General features: G+C 35.4%; 1 protein-coding gene across 5 annotated transcripts in view; it reads right to left on the bottom strand.

Annotated features, from left to right (window-relative positions):
• Positions 1-21,042, bottom strand: part of PKIA (cAMP-dependent protein kinase inhibitor alpha) — a 90,107-nt gene that overhangs the window by 28,974 nt on the left and 40,091 nt on the right. For 2 of the 5 annotated variants that reach the window (XM_036998259.2, XR_012128274.1), the window contains one exon: positions 1,679-1,808. Coding sequence is in view for 1 of the 5 variants with exons in the window: in XM_073229740.1 (XP_073085841.1) it covers positions 1,801-1,808 (8 nt within the window). In the remaining 4 variants the exon portion in view is untranslated. Of the gene's footprint in view, positions 1-1,674; positions 1,809-21,042 lie in introns of those variants that run through there. The other 3 variants (XR_012128277.1, XR_012128275.1, XM_073229740.1) reach the window with 2 other exon arrangements.

Raw genomic sequence — 21,042 nt, 5'->3', positions numbered from 1 at the left:
CTGCACCTCCTGCCTGTGAGAGAATACAGGAAAACGAAGGAGCAGGGGAGGCAATCTCATCCATTATTGATAAATATATACAAAGACAAAAATGGTGCTATTTTCTCATCTAGCAACTCAGAATTTTATTAATAAGTACATCTGAATATCACACATTAATAAAAAGAATAAAACAATCAAGTGTGAGTGGATTTCCTCTTATTTTGCAGTGGGTTCCAAGGTGCTATTTAGATTATTATTTCATATCTTTGTATCTGAGAGTGTGTATGCATATATGTGTGTGTGTGTGTGTGTGTGTGTGTGTGTGTGTGTGTGTTGCTTTTGTGGACACAGCATTATGCTAAATTTTACATTTCTTCCTTCAGTTAAATGGCTTTTTGTTTTCCTTGGAATGCAGAAAATAGCAACAGCAGATTACAGAGAAACAGTTGCTGCAGTTCTATTGCTCTACTCCTTACCTGTGGATAAGTGCAAATGGCAATTTTAGCAGCTAGTGATTCTGATTTTGCCCTTTATCACAAAAATGCTCCAAAAATCTTTTGCAAATAATATGGCATGGAAGCTTATCAGGGGATTTTTTATCCATATTCAAGTCATTTAATAGTATGTAGGTACTATGGCTAAATGTAATGAGATGATATGTAATTGATTAAAACTTAGATAAATTCTGTCAGCATCAGTAGTCTGAGATCCAGGCTTTCATCTCATAGATACTTCTACCAAAGACCCCAGCAAATATGGGGTCTATACTGATCATGGGGACTCATTCTGTTAACAAAATATTGCTTGCATTTCATATGTCAGTTACAGTGCTGGTCCTGAGAATACAGAAGTGAAGACACATGGAAATACAAGGGTTAAACAAATTTTCTATCATATCAACTTCATTTTTCATTCTTTTATCCATAAGTCATTCACCATGTGTCTTCATATTGCATACTGATTACGGTCAAGTGTTGTGGTAAATGCTGAGTATATATAACTGTGAGTGAGAGTGATAGGCCCTGATTTTGATGTCACCACTGTCTTTTATCTTGACATACAATGGGACACCTTCATTATTCCCTTTGCCCTAAGTTTTGTCCTCAAATTGTAATGAAAGTACAATTGTTAGTGGATCTTGACATGCAAGAGTAAATGAAAAGATATTATTTGCCCCCATTTTCCTATTTTCCTCTCTTCTAACTCCTTTTGTGCACTTTCTGTGTCAAGATCAAGCCTAGATGTGCCCCAGCAAGAACCAAGCTGATTTGCTCACACCAGAACACACCTAACTGGGGCTGTTCCTCACTTAGAAGATTTGGTATCATGACCCTTAATTTTGGTAAGCAACTAGATCATGGAGAAAAACCTATGAAAATGATCTGTTTTAGGAGATAATACAAAAAGGGTTAATCTGCTGTTCCACCTGCTAATCTCCTGGGATTAAATCACAAGCATCAAGATCACTAAGTGTACTTGGTAACAGTGAGCTAAAAATGGAAAAAAAAAACATCAAACTGTTATTGTATTTGTTTTCCTCCAAGGTACTCCTGATAAACACCACAACCTCCAAGGGAATTGTGAACAGCTTCCTTATAGAGTAGGCAATATATTCATCTTTTTCCAAGTAGTCATATCATATCCAGCTATCAGCACACTTTAAGGTAGTTGAATGTGTAAAAATAAGTTTTCCTACCTGATTGGAAACCTTCTGTCCTTAATTAATTGGCTATAATGGAATCTTTTTTTTTCTTGGATCAGACCTCAGACTTCTTCAGAGAAGTTGCTCCTTTGGGAAAACCAGGCCTTTCCAGAAACTCAGGAAACTGAAATGGAGATAGCAAGAGAGAAGGAAATTATTTGTACATATATATAGATCTCATTTTTTTAAGTTTTAAGTAAATATTCAAGCATACTCTTCTTAACAGAAAAACAATTCAAGGAAAATTCACAATATATGTTTGAATACTCACAAAGTGAACACATTATGACAAAAGTACAAGTTACAGTATGGGCCTTTCAGCCAAGCAAAGACTTAAAAAAAAAAAAGCCCAATTATCCTTTGTTCTTTAAGACACAAAGTAAGGGCATAAAAGGCAAGTTTTCTGTCTTTTTCTTTAAAATTTACATCCTCTTTCAGTCTTCACCTAGAACTTCAAGAAATTATTAATTTGACTAAGCTTAATTATTCAAAAAGTAAACATAGGAACTCGCAGATGGATATTTCACAGAGACTTTTAACATACAATATCCATTGCATACATGCACCATGAACTTTTTGCAAGCACTGTCACACAAAGCATGTGTGTGTGTGTGTGTGTGTGTGTGCGCGCGCGCACATGCACATGTCTCTTTCAGTGACGGGGTGATGGGAAGAAAAACTCTTGACTGTTAGTGATTTTAGAATGACAGGGTAAAGGGAAAGGCTACAGCAAATGAAGTCCCAAGGATGTGCTCCCAAAATAGCAGTTGTCTAGTAACTAAGGGAACAGTCTCCTCAAATTATAGTCACACCTATAACAGACTATCTGCCCATAAATCCCACACCATTATTAATGGAAAACAAATCGCATTCTCTCTCTCTCTCTCTCTTCTCTTTATCCATTGTCCATTCTCATGTAAATTATTTTTCACTTCAAGGTCATGCTCTTTCCTATCAGTTTAGAAAATTAGGGTCTAGGAGAGTGACCCATAAGGTGCCATGCTTTGGTATTTGTACTAGTGATGGCTCTGTAAGGATCATCAAATTATTAGGTGACTATAAACTGGGATTGTATTAGGTTGAGTTCCCCTAGAAGCAGAACCTGAGACTAGAATTTGAATTCAAACTGTTTATCTGAGGTGGTCGCAGGAAATTCAAGTGGAGTGGGAACTGAGAATGGAAACATGGAAGGAAGCCAACAGAGGTTTGTTACTGAACAGATTACTCCTATGAGGAACTTTTGTCTGTCCTTCAGGAGAGTTCTGTGTGACTTTATAGAACTTGCCTCTGGTTATCCCCATAATAGGTGAGAAATCTGAAGCATTCATCTTCCAACCCACCTAAAGTATGCCATGCGTTAAGCTAGGCATCAGTGTTACCATTATTAAAAACATTATCTTACCATCTAGAATTCAGTCTATTGGGACAGTCAGATAGCGAATCCATAATTACAATACAAATTATTACAGAGTGTTATAGGAAGACACAGCAGTGGACTATCTACATGGAATATCAGCAGGGCTTCCTGTAGAAGGCAAAACTTGAGATGGATAAGTAACATCAAGGAGGGGTGACTTTTTGAGGCAAATAGAAAAGAAATCCATGACAAGAATAAGAATGGTTAAGGATCATACCAGAAAGGAGGTCCATATACAGTTAGTATAAAGTGGGCTCATCAGAGTGTTAAGAAAAGAAGACACTGGAGAAGGTGGTAGAAGCCAGCTCATGAATGGTTCATGTATATATAGTAAGTGCTATGGTCTGAATGTTTATCCACTGCCCCAAAATCTGTATGTTTAAATCCTACTCCCCAAAGGTGATAGTATTAGGTCAGGCCTTTGAGCGGTGATTAGGTTATGATGTTGGACTTCTCATGAATGGGATTAGTGCTTTCATCAAAGAGGCCCCACAGAGCTCCCTAGTCCCTCCTGCAAGGGGAGGAAACAGTAAGTCTGTGACACAGAAGGCCCTTGTCCAACCATCCTGACATCCTGATCTTGGATTTCTAGCCTCCAGGAGTGTAAGAAATAAATTTCTGTTGTCATAAGCCATTCAGCCTATAGTATTTTGTTATAGTAGCCCAAACAGACTAAATTAGATTTTATCCTAAGGGAGATGGCATTCCATTCAAGGATTTTAACTGAAAGTGAATACAATTTGTGTATTTGTGGTTGCCATTTCATTTCTTTAGTACTCGAAAAATATTATGCCAATGCTTCTAGTTCTACAGTTTCAGATTAGAAATATGCTGTCATTGGCATTGGTGTTTCTCCATAAGTAATGCATTGTTTCTCCCTGTCTACTTTCAGGAATTATTTTTGTCTTAATTTTTCAGAAGTTTAATTATGATGTGTCTTGGTATGGTTATCTTGTGTTTACTTTTTTGGGGTTTGTTCAAGCTCTTGAATCTGGAAGTTTATGTCTTTCAAAAATCTAGGAACTTTTTTGTCAGTATTTCTTTGAATACTTTGTCAGTCCCCCTTGCTCTCTTTTCATTCCAGGACTTTGATGATATGAATGTTAGCTCTTTTGTTGTTTTCCACAGGTTCTTAAGACCTGTCCTTTCCCCACCGCCACCCCCTGAGTCTACTTTTCCTATTTACTGAAACAATTATGTAATAGCTTACTTAAAATTCTTGTCAGGTAATTCCAATACCTGACTTATCTCCAGTGTTGGTGTAAATTGACTGTCTTTTCTCATTCATTTTGTGATTTCCTCATTCTTGGTATGATGAGTAATTTTTTATTACATTTTGAACATTATGGGTATTATATGACTCTGAATCCTATTTCATCTTATTACTTTTGGCAAGAAGTCCCCCTACACTGTAGCATGAGCTGTGGCATGAGGGTTGGTGGAGTGTGTATGTACAGCTTTCCACTGGGCCCTGCTGACAATACTCCAGCAAAAGTGGGCACTTATTCACACTGTCCTACTTCAGACAGATGGGATGTAAGTTCAGCTCTCTTCTGGGTCTTGCTAAAATCTTTCCCCAAATAGTGGAACCACTCATATTATCCTGTTGCCTGTAAGTAGGATTGGAGGTTCAGCATCCCAGTAGGTACCCTGATATTTAGGGAGAGGGAAATGAAGTGTTAACTGCCCTTCACACTACCTCATTCCATCCTGTTGGTAATGGTTGAGGTAGAGGCTCAGCTCCCTTCTGGGCCCCACTGACACCAAGGTGGAAGAAAGAGAACTGCCAACTAGCCCTGCATTGTGACACCTGTATTATTGCTTCAAGATGGGTAGTGGGATTTAGTGCCCTACTGAGTCTCATTGACACCAGGTGTCAGGAGAAAGTAGAGTGCCTACTTTACAACTTGCAACATCCTATTATTATTGATGTCAGGTAGAGGTGGAGGCTAATTTCTCACACTGGACCCTATGACTGTATGGGGGCAGCTCATTAGTAACTAGTCTCGTCAGGCCCCACCTTTTTAAGTCTCTTTGCTAATGGACATGGGTTGAAGCTCAGCTGACCACTGGACCACACTGAAGCAACCGTGGTGGGAGAATCTGAGTGCTGCCTGCTTCTGGAGGGCAGGAGTGAGTGGTGTGGGAGATCAATTCCTTACTTTTGTTCTACTGAAACCACAGAACACAGGAGATAAGTGCAGGTTTTCCATTGGTATTTTGCACTGATATCCCAGCATATGTATTGCCAAAATGGCTTTCTGTTGCTAGCAACCCCTTTCTTCATACTTTGGCTAAGGGGACTGGGTTTTTGTTGAAGCTTTTTTTTCTGTTTTTCTGATGGTGATTATGAATTGGAGGCTCCTGTAGTCCATGTCATTCCTCAAGTCCCAAGGTCTTATTTTCACCTTTAGTGTCTTCCTATGCAGGTTTGTTATGTTCATGGTTTTAGTTTTAAGCAAGAGGACCTGGAGAAACAGGCTACTCCATTTTGTCAGAAGCAAACAGCTAGAGGTATTTCGATGCTGAAAAGTACTGATTTCTGTAAATTAAAGTTTGACAATGTACACCTTGTCCTTTAAGTATTATTCTGTCTGATAATGTGGCTTCCTAAAGTTACTACAATTTGATTTTCACACTTTTAAAAATCATGTGTTTTGTTGGAGCTGAAATTTTAAGGTACGCAAGGGACAAGGCTAATGATCTATTTGGTAATAGATCTGAGTTGGAAACATCAATAAACATTCAGGCTTAGCTTAATCTGATACAAATGGTTGCATATAGAAATATTTATAGATATGTATATATACATGGCATACACATATAGATCTCTTTGCACAGTCAGCTGAGAAGACCCAGAAGCAATGACACCTCAGCATTAATGAGCACACCTTCCACTTAGATCTTGGTGTCTAATACCTTCTCTAATAAAATGATCTAGGGCTCCTTGGAAAAGCAGGTGATTCTAGGCCTGGGGCAGTAAATGCCTAAAATGAACCTAGACCATCTTATGATATCAAAAAGAAGGAGGTGTTATGAAAAATAAACCCATATGGATGGGGACATATCAAAGAAGCACAAGAGCCAACTTAAAGAGTTTGTAATGATCACAACTGAAACCACTTAATGACAAAGTAAATCAAGTAGCACTAGACAAAAACCCAAAGTGTAAGCTAAAAATCCATGAATTCTTACTGATATAAATAATAATTGGACACTCCTTAGCTGTGAGCTGAGTATAGTGACTTCCTCCTAAAAAAGTACAGTATAGAAAGGGGTAAAAGACTAACTTTATATTGGAGAAACCTGAAAAACACCACTTCAGCCAGGTGATCAAGGCTCACTTCACGAGTTGTAAGTCACATGGCTAGTATATATTCCTGATGTGACCTGACAATGGTCCTGGTCCTTTACTCTGTGGTTGCTTCCTCCCCAAAACACAGTAATCCTAATTTTATCATGAGGAATGATCAAACAAATTCCAATAGTGGGTGTCCTACAAGAACCTGAATACTACTACTAAAAATTGTCAAGCTCACTAAAGACAAAGTGGGAAACTATCAAAACCAAGAGCCTAAGGAGACATGGCAACTAAACATAATGTTGTATTCTGAATGGAACCCTGAAACAGAAAAAGGGCATTAGGATAAAAATAAGGAAATTCAATGTACTTTAGTAAGTAATAATGTATATGTATTAATATTTGTTAATAATCTACTAAATACTGTCAACTAAATACTACTACTAAAAATTGTCAAGCTCACCAAAGACAAAGTGAGAAACTATCAAAACCAAGAGCCTAAGGAGACATGGCAACTAAACATAATGTTGTGTTCTGAATGGAACCCTGAAACAGAAAAAGGGCATTAGGATAAAAATTCAATGTACAAAAGGAAATTCAATGTACTTTAGTAAGTAATAATGTATTAATATTTTTTAATAATCATAACAAATTTAACATATTAATAAGTTGTTAATAATGGGAGAAAATGGGTATAATGTATGTGGAAACACTCTATTTTTAACTTTTCTATAAGAAGAAAAGTCTGTAATAAGTTGTGTTTTGTTTTATGACTATGTGCCTATATTTCTTAATGAATATGAAAATTTGCTTTACCTTCATTGATATCAATATTGAAGAAAGAAGTAAGTAACTCTGAAAGGATTTGTAAATCCAATTCAATAAGAAATAATTCTTGGTATCATCTTTATGGAAGAATCCACTGACTAAATCAATGCAGTTTATCTTTAAGTGCTGAATTTCTTTTCAGCATTTCATCTCTTATATGATTAAGGCATACCATAGCATGATTCCACTTCAGAGGGCAGAGATTATCACAAAAATCAATTGTAGGAATGTCTAGATTATAGTGAAATATGAATACAAGACATTATAATAACTTTAATTATTTTATGTTTTTAAAATGATGTATTGTTATTTCAGTCTATAAAGTCATCCAACATTTATATATTTCTGTTCCACCTTTTCCCAAAAACCTCACAAGGAAATCATATTATCATTTGATAGTATCTCCATCAATTGAAATTGGAGTTTGTTAACACTTCTGGTTGCCAGTGTTATTTTTACAAATCCCTTCCATAGAAAAATCTGATTTTTATAGGGGGAATCTTTGACATAGAAGGTGCCTAAAAGCCATATGCAATATAGCTCTGTACCTAAATTGCCATCCATTTTACTTAGAGGCACAACAGAATGTAGAAAAGGCCATTTTTCTCTCTGTCTTTTGCTACTCAAAGGTCACTCACCATCTTTTTTTATTTGTTTTATTTATTTTATTTTGGTATCATTAATCTACAATTACATGAAGGACTTATGTTTACTAGGCTCCTCCTTTCACCAAGTCCCCCCCACATCCCCGTGCACAGTCACTGTCCATCAACATAGTAAGATGCTGTAAAATCACTACTTGTCTTCTCTGTGTTGCACAGCCCTTCCCGTGCCCCCCCCAACACTATACATGCTAATAGTAATGCCCCCTTTCTTTTATTCCTGCCCTTATCCCTCCCTTCCCACCCATCCTCCCCAGTCCCTTTCCCTTTGGTAACTATTAGTCCATTCTTGGGTTCTGCACTCACCATCTTTTTATCTGCCTCAGAAATGTTCATAAATTAGACATATATATAATGTCATTTGCTGTGATTGTAGCTCAATATCCTATCTTTACTGTGGCTAATCCCACATTATTTTTATTGGTGCCATATATGGAAATCATCAGGAATTTTGTGCTTAACTTTAAAAAATAATTAAAATGTTATACAACACATTTTCTTTACTGTTTTTCAAAATGGAGCAATTCTTCCTAGGTTGACCCTGGATAAGTTGGCCATTTTTTCCATGAATCCTTTTCTCATCTGTTCTACTATATCATATTTATTCTATCTTCTCAAAAGTAGCATTTAACCACTCATCCATATACTCATTTATTCATTCATTTACTTATTAAATCAATCTTTACTGAATATCTACCTAAGGCAAAATAAACAAGGCAGAGAACTAATCTGGCCTGCACTGGGAAGTTGTGAGCTCAGGTAACACCTTTGCTGGTAATAATCCAACTTACTGGAAATTTCATTTAATTATGGGGACTCACAGACTCAGGGAATATCAAACCATAAATTACAAAGTTGTAAAAATACTAGTCATATACTGAGGGTCTGCTTTGCACCCAACTCTGTAAAAAAATTCTGAAATCATTAGGGATATTTTGAAGATTGTCTGCTATAATTGCAATATCCATTTTACAGATGAAAATAACAAGGCTCAGAGATATAACATTACTTGCATAAAATGAAATGGCCCAGAAACAGCAGAACTGGAATTTTAGACTTTATAATGCCATCGTCTATGATCTTAATCACGATATTAGAGTTTGCACGTGTGCGCACACACACATGCGAAAAGCAAGGAGGATGGAGTTTAATAGAGAACTTCTGAGATATGCCAAGAATACTGCCAGGTATTCATCGACCAGTAATTTAGGAGCTCCAAACTATGCAAATGATTGTTAGTTATATGGTTGAATCTAGGATCTCTCATAAACTAAGGAAATCAGAAGGCTTCCAGAAATTGAGTCCAAAGTTAACACTTAAAAGATTACAGCAGGCTAAAGTATAATTTAGTAACAGAAGGACTCTGAAAATACTGGAAGCATTCATCTGAGCACTTTCACATAATGTGAATAATAAGGGATTTAAGAAATTGGCAGATGCACCTGTAGACTCATTTGCTTTTGTTACTGTGAAGGGCAAGATAAATGAATAAAAATGAAAAAAAATGAAAACAAATGGCTAGCAATTTTAGGTAGCTTGCCTAATCTCCATGTAAGGAAAGACTAAGCAAAAAAAAAAAATCTTGAAAAGATATTTTTAAACAACTTACAAATGAATATAGTCTTGTTATATCAAATAACATGGAAGTATAAATTAATAAGTCTAAACTCTGATGCAGAATTGTTGACTTTATTTGAAAGTATGAAATGTAGTGTGATATAATAATCAAAAAATCTTAAGAGAAGAAAGAGAAGAAAGCCTTTATTACTTTTCTTAAAAAGCAGAATTATAAAAAAGCACAATGTTAAAGGATATTCTGAAACAAATAGAAAATTACCATTACTGTTACAGCGCTTTTACATTTTCATTTTAGTATAATTTTAAATAAATATTCATATGTTTACATGTCATTGTTATAAGGTAAACACAATTTTGAAATTGGCTTTCTTCATTCTTTCTTCAGTAAGCATTATTCTATTCTGCTGCACAGTCTTATAATTATAATAACAATATAATTTTCTAAGTGGATAGACTTTACTACAACATTTTCCTATTGTTGACTATTAAAGGTATTTCACTTTTTTGTTAGAAATGATATGACAATGAACACCTCATATATATAATAATTTTATAAATATAAATTCTTGATTAGAGTAAGTTTACAGAATTACAATTACTGTGTAAAAAACTATAAATGTTTTTACCTTGCTAGACATTGCCAAATGGCTTTTCAAAAGATCAAAACAAATATTTCCAAGAATTTTTCCAACATAAGACTTAATATAATTTTTGATTTTTCTAAATTAATAAACATCATGTTCCATTTCTTTGAATTTTTGATAATTATTGTGGTTGAACATTTTATATATATATATATATATATATATATATATATATATATATATATATTCAAAACACTAATTTTATTTTCTCTTGATTGTCATTTCTTACTCTTTTCTGTCCCTGTGTAACTTATGTCCAACTAGTTGGAGAAAATGTAACATAAATTAATGAATACCAACTTCAAATGGGTTTTCAAGACTGGAAATATTGCTCTGACTTACCAGTAAGTTCTTTCTAATTCTCCTTTAGGACTATTTTTTTGCAAACCATTCTCACTCTCCTCAAATTTCACTTTATCCTTTCTACTTCCATCACAGCTAATGAATTGCCTCATAAAGAAAACAGAAGTCAGTAAATGGCCTACTCTCAAATTTATTAATTTGTTAGCATTTGAACTGATCTTTTCATTCCCTTTTATTGTAAGTCTTAAAGTTAGAAGGCTATTTGCTCTACATATAGTAGGAATTATATTTTCTCTCATCTTCTCAAGTACTTCATTCACAGCACTGCATTCTCTATAACCTATCTACTCCTTATGAGTTATTCCTATCAAAATTCAAACTTATTCTAAACTAGTAACTCCTACTTAAAATGCTAAAAGAATATGTACACAACATAAAATCCTCACTTGATCCCTGTATATCTTCTTTATCCAATTCATATATTGCTTCCATTTCATGTCCCATTTAATCTATAATTTACTTCCATATGGCTTCTCTTACCACAAAATTTTTGCTCATTGCCTTGAAATTTTATTTATATGTAGAAGATCATCAGCAATCTTCATGTCCACATAACCAATGGGATAGTTTTTATTCTTATATTTCTAGGTTCTTTTCTTCTTTAAAAAAGAAATAAAAAAACAAATAAAACTTTGTTTTTTATGCTTTTATACCCTCATAATCTACCTTGGTATATTTTACTGGTTTCCCTTTTTTAATATGATTTCTAAATATTTTATTAGTTTTATTTACCTTCAGTGGAATATATACAACCATATGAAGGTTTATACTCAACATTTGGTTTTCATAGTAACAATACTAATAGTCAACACAAAGAAATAAAAGGCATACATATTGGCAAGGAAGAAGTTAAACTATCTCTGTTTGCAGATGACATGGTATTGTACATAAAAAACCCTAAAGAATCCACTCCAAAACTACTACATCTAATATCTGAATTCAGCAAAGTTGCAGGATACAAAATTAATAAACAGAAATCTGTTGCATTCCTATATACTAACAATGAACTAGCCTAGCAGAAAGAGAAATCAGGAAAACAATTCCATTCATGATTACATCAAAAAGAATAAAATACCTAGGAATAAACCTAACCAAGGAAGTGAAAGACCTATACTCTGAAAACTACAAGACACTCATGTGAGAAATTAAAGAAGATACCAGTAAATGGAAAAACATCCCATGCTCATGGATAGGAAGAATTAATATTGTCAAAATGGCCATCCTGTCTAAAGCAATCTACAGGTTCAATGCAATCCCTATCAAAATACCAACAGCATTCTTCAACAAACTAGAGCAAATAGTTCTAAAATTCATATGGAACCACAAAAGACCCCAAATAGTCAAAGCAATCCTGAGAAGGAAGAATAAAGCTGGGAGGATTATGCTCCCCGACTTCAAGCTCTACTACAAAGCCACAGTAATCAAGACAATTTGGTACTGGCACAAGAACAGACCCATAGACCAATGGAACAGACTAGAGAGCCCAGATATAAACCCAATCATATATGGTCAATTAATATATGATACAGGAGCCATGGATATACAATGGGGAAATGACAGCCTCTTCAACAGCTGGTGTTGGCAAAACTGGACAGCTACATGCAAGAGAATGAAACTGGATTATTGTCTAACCGCATACACAAAAGTAAACTTAAAATGGATCGAAGACCTGAATGTAAGTCATGAAACTATAAAACTCTTAGAAGAAGACATAGGCAAAAACTCTTGAATATAAGCATGAGCAACTTTTTCCTGAACACATCTCCTCAGGCAAGGGAAACAAAATAAAAAATGAACAAATGGGACTGCATCATGCTAAAAAGCTTCTGTACAGCAAAGGACACTATCAGCAGAACAAAAAGGCATCCTACAGTATGGGAGAATATATATGTAAATGACATTTCCGACAAGGGGTTAACATCCAAAATGTAATAAAGAACTCACATGCCACAACACCCAAAAAGCAAATAACCCTATTAAAAAATGGGTGGAGGATGTGAACAGACACTTCGCCAAAGAAGAAATTCAGATGGCCAACAAGCATATGAAAAGATGCTCCACATTGCTAATTATCAGGGAAATCCAAATTAAAACCACAGTGAGATATCACCTCATACCAATTAGGATGGCCAATATAGAATAGGAAAAACAAATGCTGGCAAGGATGAGGAGAAAGGGGAACCCTCCTACACTGCTGGTGGGAATGTAAACTAGTTCAACCATTGGGGAAAGCAGTATGGAGGTTTTCCTCAAAAAACTAAAAACAGAAATACCATTTGACCCAGGAATTCCACTCCTAGGAATTTACCCTAAGAATGCAGGAGCTCAGTTTGAAAAAGACATATGCACCCCTGTGTTTATTACAGCACTACTTACAATAGCCAAGAAATGGAAGCAACCTAAGTGTCCATCAGTAGATGAATGGATAAAGAAGATGTGGTATATATACACAATGGAGTATTATTCAGCCTTAAGAAGAAACAAATCCTACCATCTGCAACAACATGGATGGGGCTAGAGGGTATTATGCTCAGTGAAATAAGCCAGGCAAAGAAAGACAAGTACCAAATGATTTCACTCATCTGTCAAGTGTAAGAACAAAGCAAAAATTGAAGGAGCAAAACAGCAGAAGACTCACAGAACCCAAAATGGTCTAACAGTTGCCAAAGGGAAAGGGACTGTAGTGGGGAGGTGGATGGGAAGGGAGGGAGAAGGGGAATAAGTGGCATTACGATTAGCACACATAATGTAGTGGAGGACATGGAGAAGGCAGTATAGCATAGAGAAGATAAGTAGTGACTATATCATCTTACTACACTGATGGACAGTGACTGTAATGGGGTATGTGGTGGGGACTTGATAAGGGGGGGAATCTAGTAAACACAGTGTTGCTCATGTAATTGTACATTACTGATAGCAAAATTAAAAAAAGAGGAAAAGAAAACAGTACCAATAGTTAATACTTCCATAATACTTGCCATGTGCTGGACACAATTCTAAGACACTGTTTTGGTTATCATTCTCATAAACCTGTGAGATAAGCCTTATTATTATTCCCATATTACAAATGAGAAAACTGCGAGACTGAGAGGTTAAGTGTAATTTACCCAAGGTCACATGATCACTAAGTGGCGATTTCCCTAGTCGAGTTAATGATGAAACTTAGAATATGCAAGTTAAATAATGTCTCACAGATTGGCCTTAAAGTGGGCAAAATTTAATTTATGACTTGTGAAGTACCAGAAAACACCGGAACAATTTGCATTGAATGCAAACTACTAAGTCAGGTATAGTAACTAAGTATGATTGATTAATATTGAATTAAGTTTTTCATTATTCTGTTCTTTGAAAGATAAATATTCTTGTTGGGCATTTCACCTTTTTTTTCATTCAGTCACATATACAGTCTTATATTTAATAACATTTCCTGAGCACCTTCCATGTACCAGTCTCTGTTGAAAACTTTGGAAGAAGTGATCAAGAAAGCACAAAGTCCTTGCTCTTAGCAAATATCCCAGAGGTGGGGGGTAGCAGAGTACACAGGTAAAGAAATTCCAGGTAGTGACAGAAATACAACTGGATAATGGGATAAAGAGGCACTGAGGAAGCAAGTCTCTGTGACGAAGACAGTGGTAGCATTTGAACTGAGACCTTAAGGATCAAAAGAAATTGATCTAGGTAGAAGGATCAACAAATACAAACTGTGAGATAGCTTGAGGGCTTGAAAAGGCAAATGTGTCTGAAACTTGGTGAAGGTTGGAGAAAGATGGAGGAAGTGGTCAGAGCACATGATGCCTGGAAGTCTTGCTAAGTAGTCTATACTTTAGTGCCTTCACAATAGATAGCCTTTAAGAGGTTAGAAGCAGGCCAATAGTATCTGTATTGTACTTTTTAAAAGATTACCTTGACTGTTGAGTCTCCTACAAAAAAAAAAAATAGCTGTGCCTCTATGAAGTGTGGATAATAAATTTTAAAAAGTCCAACAAGCTCATAAACAGTGGATTCATGAATTACCATTTGTCTCAACTAGACTGCATTAATATAAGCTTGGTGACCCTGGTGTCCGGGGATAATATTAGATCAGGGAAATGCAACTCTTTTCAAATAGTGTGATTTGAAAAACTCTCAAATGTGTTGGGGTTCAGGAACATTATTTTATTAATGAGAGCTGGATGAGAGGTTTAGAGTAAGAAAAGAGGATGTGATCAAGTTGGCTTCTGTCTTTTCTCCTTTTCAGTGGGAGAAGTAATGGGTGAGGAGTGACTAGTTTTTTGCTGACACATTGCTTAAATTTCAGAATTAGTTCAACCTAGTAAATACTTGCTGGAAAACTCCTGTATGTTAGACACCTAGCTGAGACTGTGAATATAAAGTGAGTAATTAGTAAGAGCGGCTACTACTAATAAGAGCCAAGCATTGTGATGATGCTTAATGTGCACCAACCCATATTGTATTAATTTACACATTAACTCTATGGAGCAGGTGCATTTATTATCCCATTTTCCATGATGAGAAATCTAATGCTTTTAAATGGCTTAGCTGATTTCGCTAGGGGTGTAGGCAGCTGATATTAGTGCCAACCATCATGCTTTACTGTCTGCCAGGTCCCCACTTAGAAAGTTCAAAATTATACATATATGTCTGCAATTGACCTTAACACTGCCTGGCACAAATTAACTGCTTGTAAGATGCACTTGGAGTGGAGAATATTGTGAAAGAGGGTCACAAAAACATGCTCTCTGTACTAGGGAGCAATAGAATTGAGAAAGAATTAGCCTCAGGCAGTAGTGTCGACTAGCAGCATGGTGTTGAGGAACAAGAAGCAGTGTCTTTTTTCTTATAATTTTAAATTATGTCTACTTAATAATATCAGAAACAAGTCATAGTATAATGGGCAGTTTGTGGACACATCTTAGCTTGAATCTTGGCAGACAGAATATATAGTACAAAACCGGCACCTAGGTATAGTTAGCTTTCATTTTTCTTTAGCCTTAAAGCAAATAGTTTTCTGATATGGTGATTTAGGAAAGTCGTCAGAGAAAGTATTTAGAGCACACTATCTCAGAGGAAAACACTTTTGCAAAAGATCTACCAACAGAAACAAGCCCAAGCACACCCATCTTTTAATGAGGTCTGTACTGATAGATCATTTCTCATGTTGTTTCTTTATATGTTTGTCTGGATGAAGGCTTAAAGAGTTCATCAATACTCAGAGATAAAGACCCACACTGATGTGGCAGAAAGAGCTTTGCTCTGGCATATCAGTTTATATTTTTCTACTTACTGGAATTAGGTAACAGTCTTTCTGTGCCTATTTCCTATCTGCAAACAGAGATAACACTGTTAGAGAGGACTGCGGTTAAATTAAATGACACATATAAATGCTATATATCCTTCCAGACTGTGAGAACATGCCTGGTGAATGTTAAGTGATCTGCAAATACTCTACTTCCTCGAAATGGATAAGATATGTATTCATGTTCTTCATACTATCTCTGAGCCAATGGTCTAAATATTGAGGCAATATCTAGTTAAAAATTATTCATGTTCTTTTACTGTACATCTGCATTCCCAAAATATTCTCCTTGATGAATTGTCTCAATATTAGTAATATTTATCATTTAAGCTATGATAAACATGAGATAAATGTGATATTTCAATGTGAGATAAATCCTTACTCAAAGGGATGTCTAAGGTGACTTTGTCAAGGATTTCGATGACATAAATATATCTTAATCGGAATTAGCTTTCAAAGAAGAGGAGAGCAATGATTCAAGAAAGGCTTTTCTTTTTGTATAAAATGTTATTTTCATTTGCTCTGCAGGACAAAGAAAAAAGGCAGCTTAAAGTTAGTCTAATTTACATTTGATGATTGAAAGTGTCACAAAAATTTAGAATTATAAATAAATTAGTTTCCTTTAATCAGTAATGAAGATTTACAAATATCCTTTTCTGAAAGTGCCAAAGGAAGCACTCTTTTGCCTGAAAGTTCCCAGACTCTGTTCTGCTAAAGATAATAACTCTAAAATGCAAACAAAATCAGTATTCCACATGTGACAATCAGGAAATGATTTGTGTTCCAGCTATTTTAACAAAAGGCTTGGAAACACAATAAATGAATAGAGTGAAAGTCAAACTGATATAAAACAGCTACATACAAAAGAATGAAACTTTCTTATACTGTACAAAAATATAAATTTGAAGTGTCTTAAAGAACTAAATGTAAGACCTGAAACCATAACTCGTAAAAGAAAACACAGTCAATAGTTTTGTAAAATCTTTTTATGTTGACAGATAGTAACTATGCTGGTTGGGGGTGAAGATTTAATAATGTATGTAACTGCTGAATTACTATATTATGTATGTACAGTCAATATAATATTGTAAATCAACTATACTTCAGTTAAAAATATTTTTTAAAAAACAGTAAACTCTCAGGCATTGACCTTAGCGATTTTTTTCTGGATATGTCTTCCCTTTCCCAAAAGGGAAACAAAAACAAAAATAAACAATTAGGATTACATCAAACTAAAAGACTTTTGCACAGTGAAGGAATCCATCAACAAAACAAAAAGGCAACCTACTACAGAATGGGAGAACATGTTGGCCAATGACATATTAATTAATGGTTTAATATCCAAAACATAAAGAGCTCATACAACTCAACACCGTCACCCCCCATACACAATAATCCAGTAAAAAAAATGGGCAGAAACAACTCATCTGATAAGGGGTTAACATCCAAAATATATAAAGAAGTTATATGCCACAACACTCAAAAACCTAATAACCTGATTAAAAAATGGGTGGAGGACCTGAACTGATGCTTCTCCAAAGAAGAAATATTGATGGCAACGGGTTCATGAAAAGATGTTCCACATTGCTAATCATCAGTGAAATGCAAATAAAAATCACAATGAGATATCACCTCACACCAGTTAGGATGGTCACTTTCCAAAAGACAAGAAATGTTTTAGCAAGGATAGCAAGGATGTGGAGAAAAGGGGACCCTCCTACACTGTTGGTGGGAATGTAAATTGATTCAACTGCCGTGGAAAGCAATATGGAGGTTTCTTGAAAACCTAAAAATAGAAATACCATTTGACCCAGTAATCTACTCCTAGGAATTTGCCCAAAGAAAACAAAACCTCTGTCTCAAAAAGACATATGCACCAGTATGTTTATTGCTGCACTATTTACAATAGCCAAGATGTAGAAGCAACCTAAATGTCCATCAATAAATGAATAGATAAAGGAGATATGGTACTTATACACAATGTAATATTATTTAGCGATAAGAAGAAGAGAAATCCTGTCACTTGCAACAACGTGGATGGATCTAGAGGGTATTATGCTCAGTGAAAGGAGTTAAGTGGAAAAAGACAAGTACCAAATGATTTCACTCATTTGTGGAGTATAACAACAAAGCAAAACTGAAAGAACAAAACAGTAGCAGACTCACAAACTCTAAGAGGGGACTAGCAGTTAACAAAGGGAAGGGACTAGGGAAGGTTGTAGGGAGAGAAGGGGATTAAGGGGCACTATAATTAGCAATCACAACAAAAGTAGGTCACTGGGATGGTAGTATAGCAGAGAGAATACAATTAATGACTCTCTAACATCTTACTACATTAATAGACAGTGACTGCATGGAGGGGTGAGGTCTTGATAATATGGATGAATGCTGAACCAGTGTTTTGTGTATGTGAAATCATCATAATATTGTACATCAAAACTACTTTAATAAAAAAAGAGAAAGAGTATGGAGGATTCTCAAAAAATTAAAAATTGAAATACTATATTTCTCCTGGGTATTTACCTGAAGAAAATGAAAACAGTAATTCAAAAAGACATATGCACCCCTATGTTTACTGCAGCATTATGACAATAGCCAAGATATGGAAATAACCTTGGAGTGTCCATGGAGAGGTAAGTGGAAAATGAAGATGTTGTACATGGATGCAATGGAATATTATTCAGCTTTAAAAGAATGAAATCTTGTGATTTATAACAGGGATAACCTACAGGATATTATGCTAAATAAATAAGTCACACATAAAAAGACTGATAACATATGATTTCACATATATGTGGACTCTAAAAAACAAAAACAGAAACAAATTCATAAATAAGAGAACTGATGGTTGCAGTGGAGAGGGGAGTAGGAAGATGAACAAAATAAGTGAAGGGGTTTAGCAGTTACAAACTTCCAATGATGAAATAAATAAGTCACAGGCATTGTCATGCCTGTTATAATTGTGTAATAGCTTTGTATGGTGACTTATTGGCTGCACAGTGTGGTAAGAATTTTGTAGTATATATGGTTGTCAAGTCACCGTGTCATACACCTGAAACTAATGTGTTGTTATGTATAAACTATTGTTCAATTAAAAATACAAGCAAATGAAACCAAACTGATGCCAAATGTGTGTGCCAGCTGATAATACAGAATTATAAATTATCTCTGAGGATTAATTACTATATTCCTTCAGAAAGTTGCACGTGACTTATTTAAATGGAGAACATAGCAGGTGATCTAGGTGAGCATGTTGATACTGTAATACTATCAAAAATTTTCACTTGCTAATATATGCGGTAGGAATGAAAATAATTTTACAGTAAGAACTAATTAAATAGAGTAAGATTTCCTTTATATTTTGGCATAAATATGTCAAGATGGGTTTTCTTGAATAGATTAACAGTAACCATAAATGAAAGGAAATTAAGTTTTTTTTGTTAGTTGTTTATCCAGTGTGTGAAACACTAAAGAAAGTATGGGGAGGAAGGTGAATATATTTATGGACTTGGGAAAACTGCTCCATGGACTCTACCTCTGCGATATAGATATTTATTCCAGATCTGAAAGAGAACTTGGATCAGTCATTTCAACAAATCTGCAAAACAGTCATGTTCAAACCTGAAGAGATGAATAGATACTAGTTCATATTTTTTCAAACTGCAGGAAGAAACCTCTGTTCAGTTTTCATCAGAACCTCAGTTTTCAGATTACCAGGGTCCATAGTTCTTAAGCAAGCAATACAATGCTTCCATTTATGCTTTCTCCCTACTATGAATAGCTTTACAGTCTCCTCATAGGTGCTGTCCCTTCTTGCCTTAATTATCATAACTGTTTATCAAAATTCAACCATCAGCCCAGAAAATTCTTTCCCAGTTTACATTGCTGGTACCTGATCACATTATTCTGACCACTTTAGCACAATTATCCTACCTACTTCCTAGGGGAGGTAATATATATGTGAGACCTAAATAGAAGAATTACTATTAAGCACTTAATGCTTAACTCCTAGGACAATATGAATGCACAGTAACTGCTAACTAGCATGATTACCATGTAATTAACATTAAAATCTGTACTAGTTCAGTTATTGCTTTACGATTCTACATTTCTATCACACACATGTGGTCTTTGTGCCCAACTGGGGTACAGGAGTAAAGAAGTAAATGAACATTGGTTATCTACTGAGAGGTAGTGCAGAGTATAGAATTAGTGGTGCTCAAGATGATTTTCATTCCTATTGAGATAGGGACCATGGGCTTAGACAGAGTAGGGTGAGGGCCTCTGGAAAAAACAAAGCAAAATAATCCATTGGGATTTGCTTTGGCCTGCTGAGGGACCCAGCTTATTTTCTGACTTTACCCAGGTGCTGCTTTACCCAGGTGCCCTAGTCAAGTGATTTGCCACCTGGGCAATTTAACAAGCAAGCTCAAAACAAACAGGAAGGATTCCATCTTGAAAATAAGATTGCATTTTAAAATCCAATTTGTTAAAAAGTAACTTTCCTAACACATTCTTTAAAAAATAGACAATAACTCAGTCCACCTTGGGAGCAAAGCATGCAGTCTTGGGTGATATGCTCCCAGACCAGGAAGTTGCTATCTTGGGAGGAAATCAGAGTAGTAAATTTCTTGTAAATAAACAGGAAGACTAATAAGAAACTTAATGTCTTTTCAAAGATAAATATTTTGGGACCACTTAGCAGGTGTACATCCCTAGCCCTTTGTCTCTCAACTGCCTGTAAAACCCCGAGACAACGCACCACTCCCGGGACTCTCTTGTTCCCTCCTGGCATGCACCAGAAGCTCTGTCCTTTTGCTTTATCTCTAAATAAAAGCCTCTGCCTTGCTCTCCTACCTGAGTGTTTGTGAACTTCATTTTTCAACTCCGCAAACCAGAACCCTGGCATCACTATCACTTACTTGGACTTTTCTATCTCTCAGTTCCCTTACTGTTAATTGGATACAACAGGTATTTTGGAGACATTGTAAGGATTAAAAGTAATTATAACAGAAAAGAACATATGGGATGTGAACAGTTCCCAGGAATGTGTTGTTTTAATTTGTCTGATTTTTCTCAAAATATTCAAATTCAGTTAGACAATAACCATCATATCATTGGTAAGTTTTCACAATGCCTAGGGTGCCTAACTGGTTTTCTTGGTTTCACTGGATATGGCTGGTAATTGTAGGTCCACTTTGGTTATGTAGCTGTATTCCTATTATGTTAATGTGTGCACGCAATCTAATGAGTAATTTAAAACCTATAC

The sequence above is a fragment of the Manis javanica genome, chromosome 2, assembly GCF_040802235.1.
Source record: "Manis javanica isolate MJ-LG chromosome 2, MJ_LKY, whole genome shotgun sequence".
NCBI lineage: Eukaryota > Metazoa > Chordata > Mammalia > Pholidota > Manidae > Manis > Manis javanica.
The sequence above is the reverse complement of the archived record's forward strand: the minus strand, read 5'-3'. Positions and strand labels throughout refer to the sequence as shown.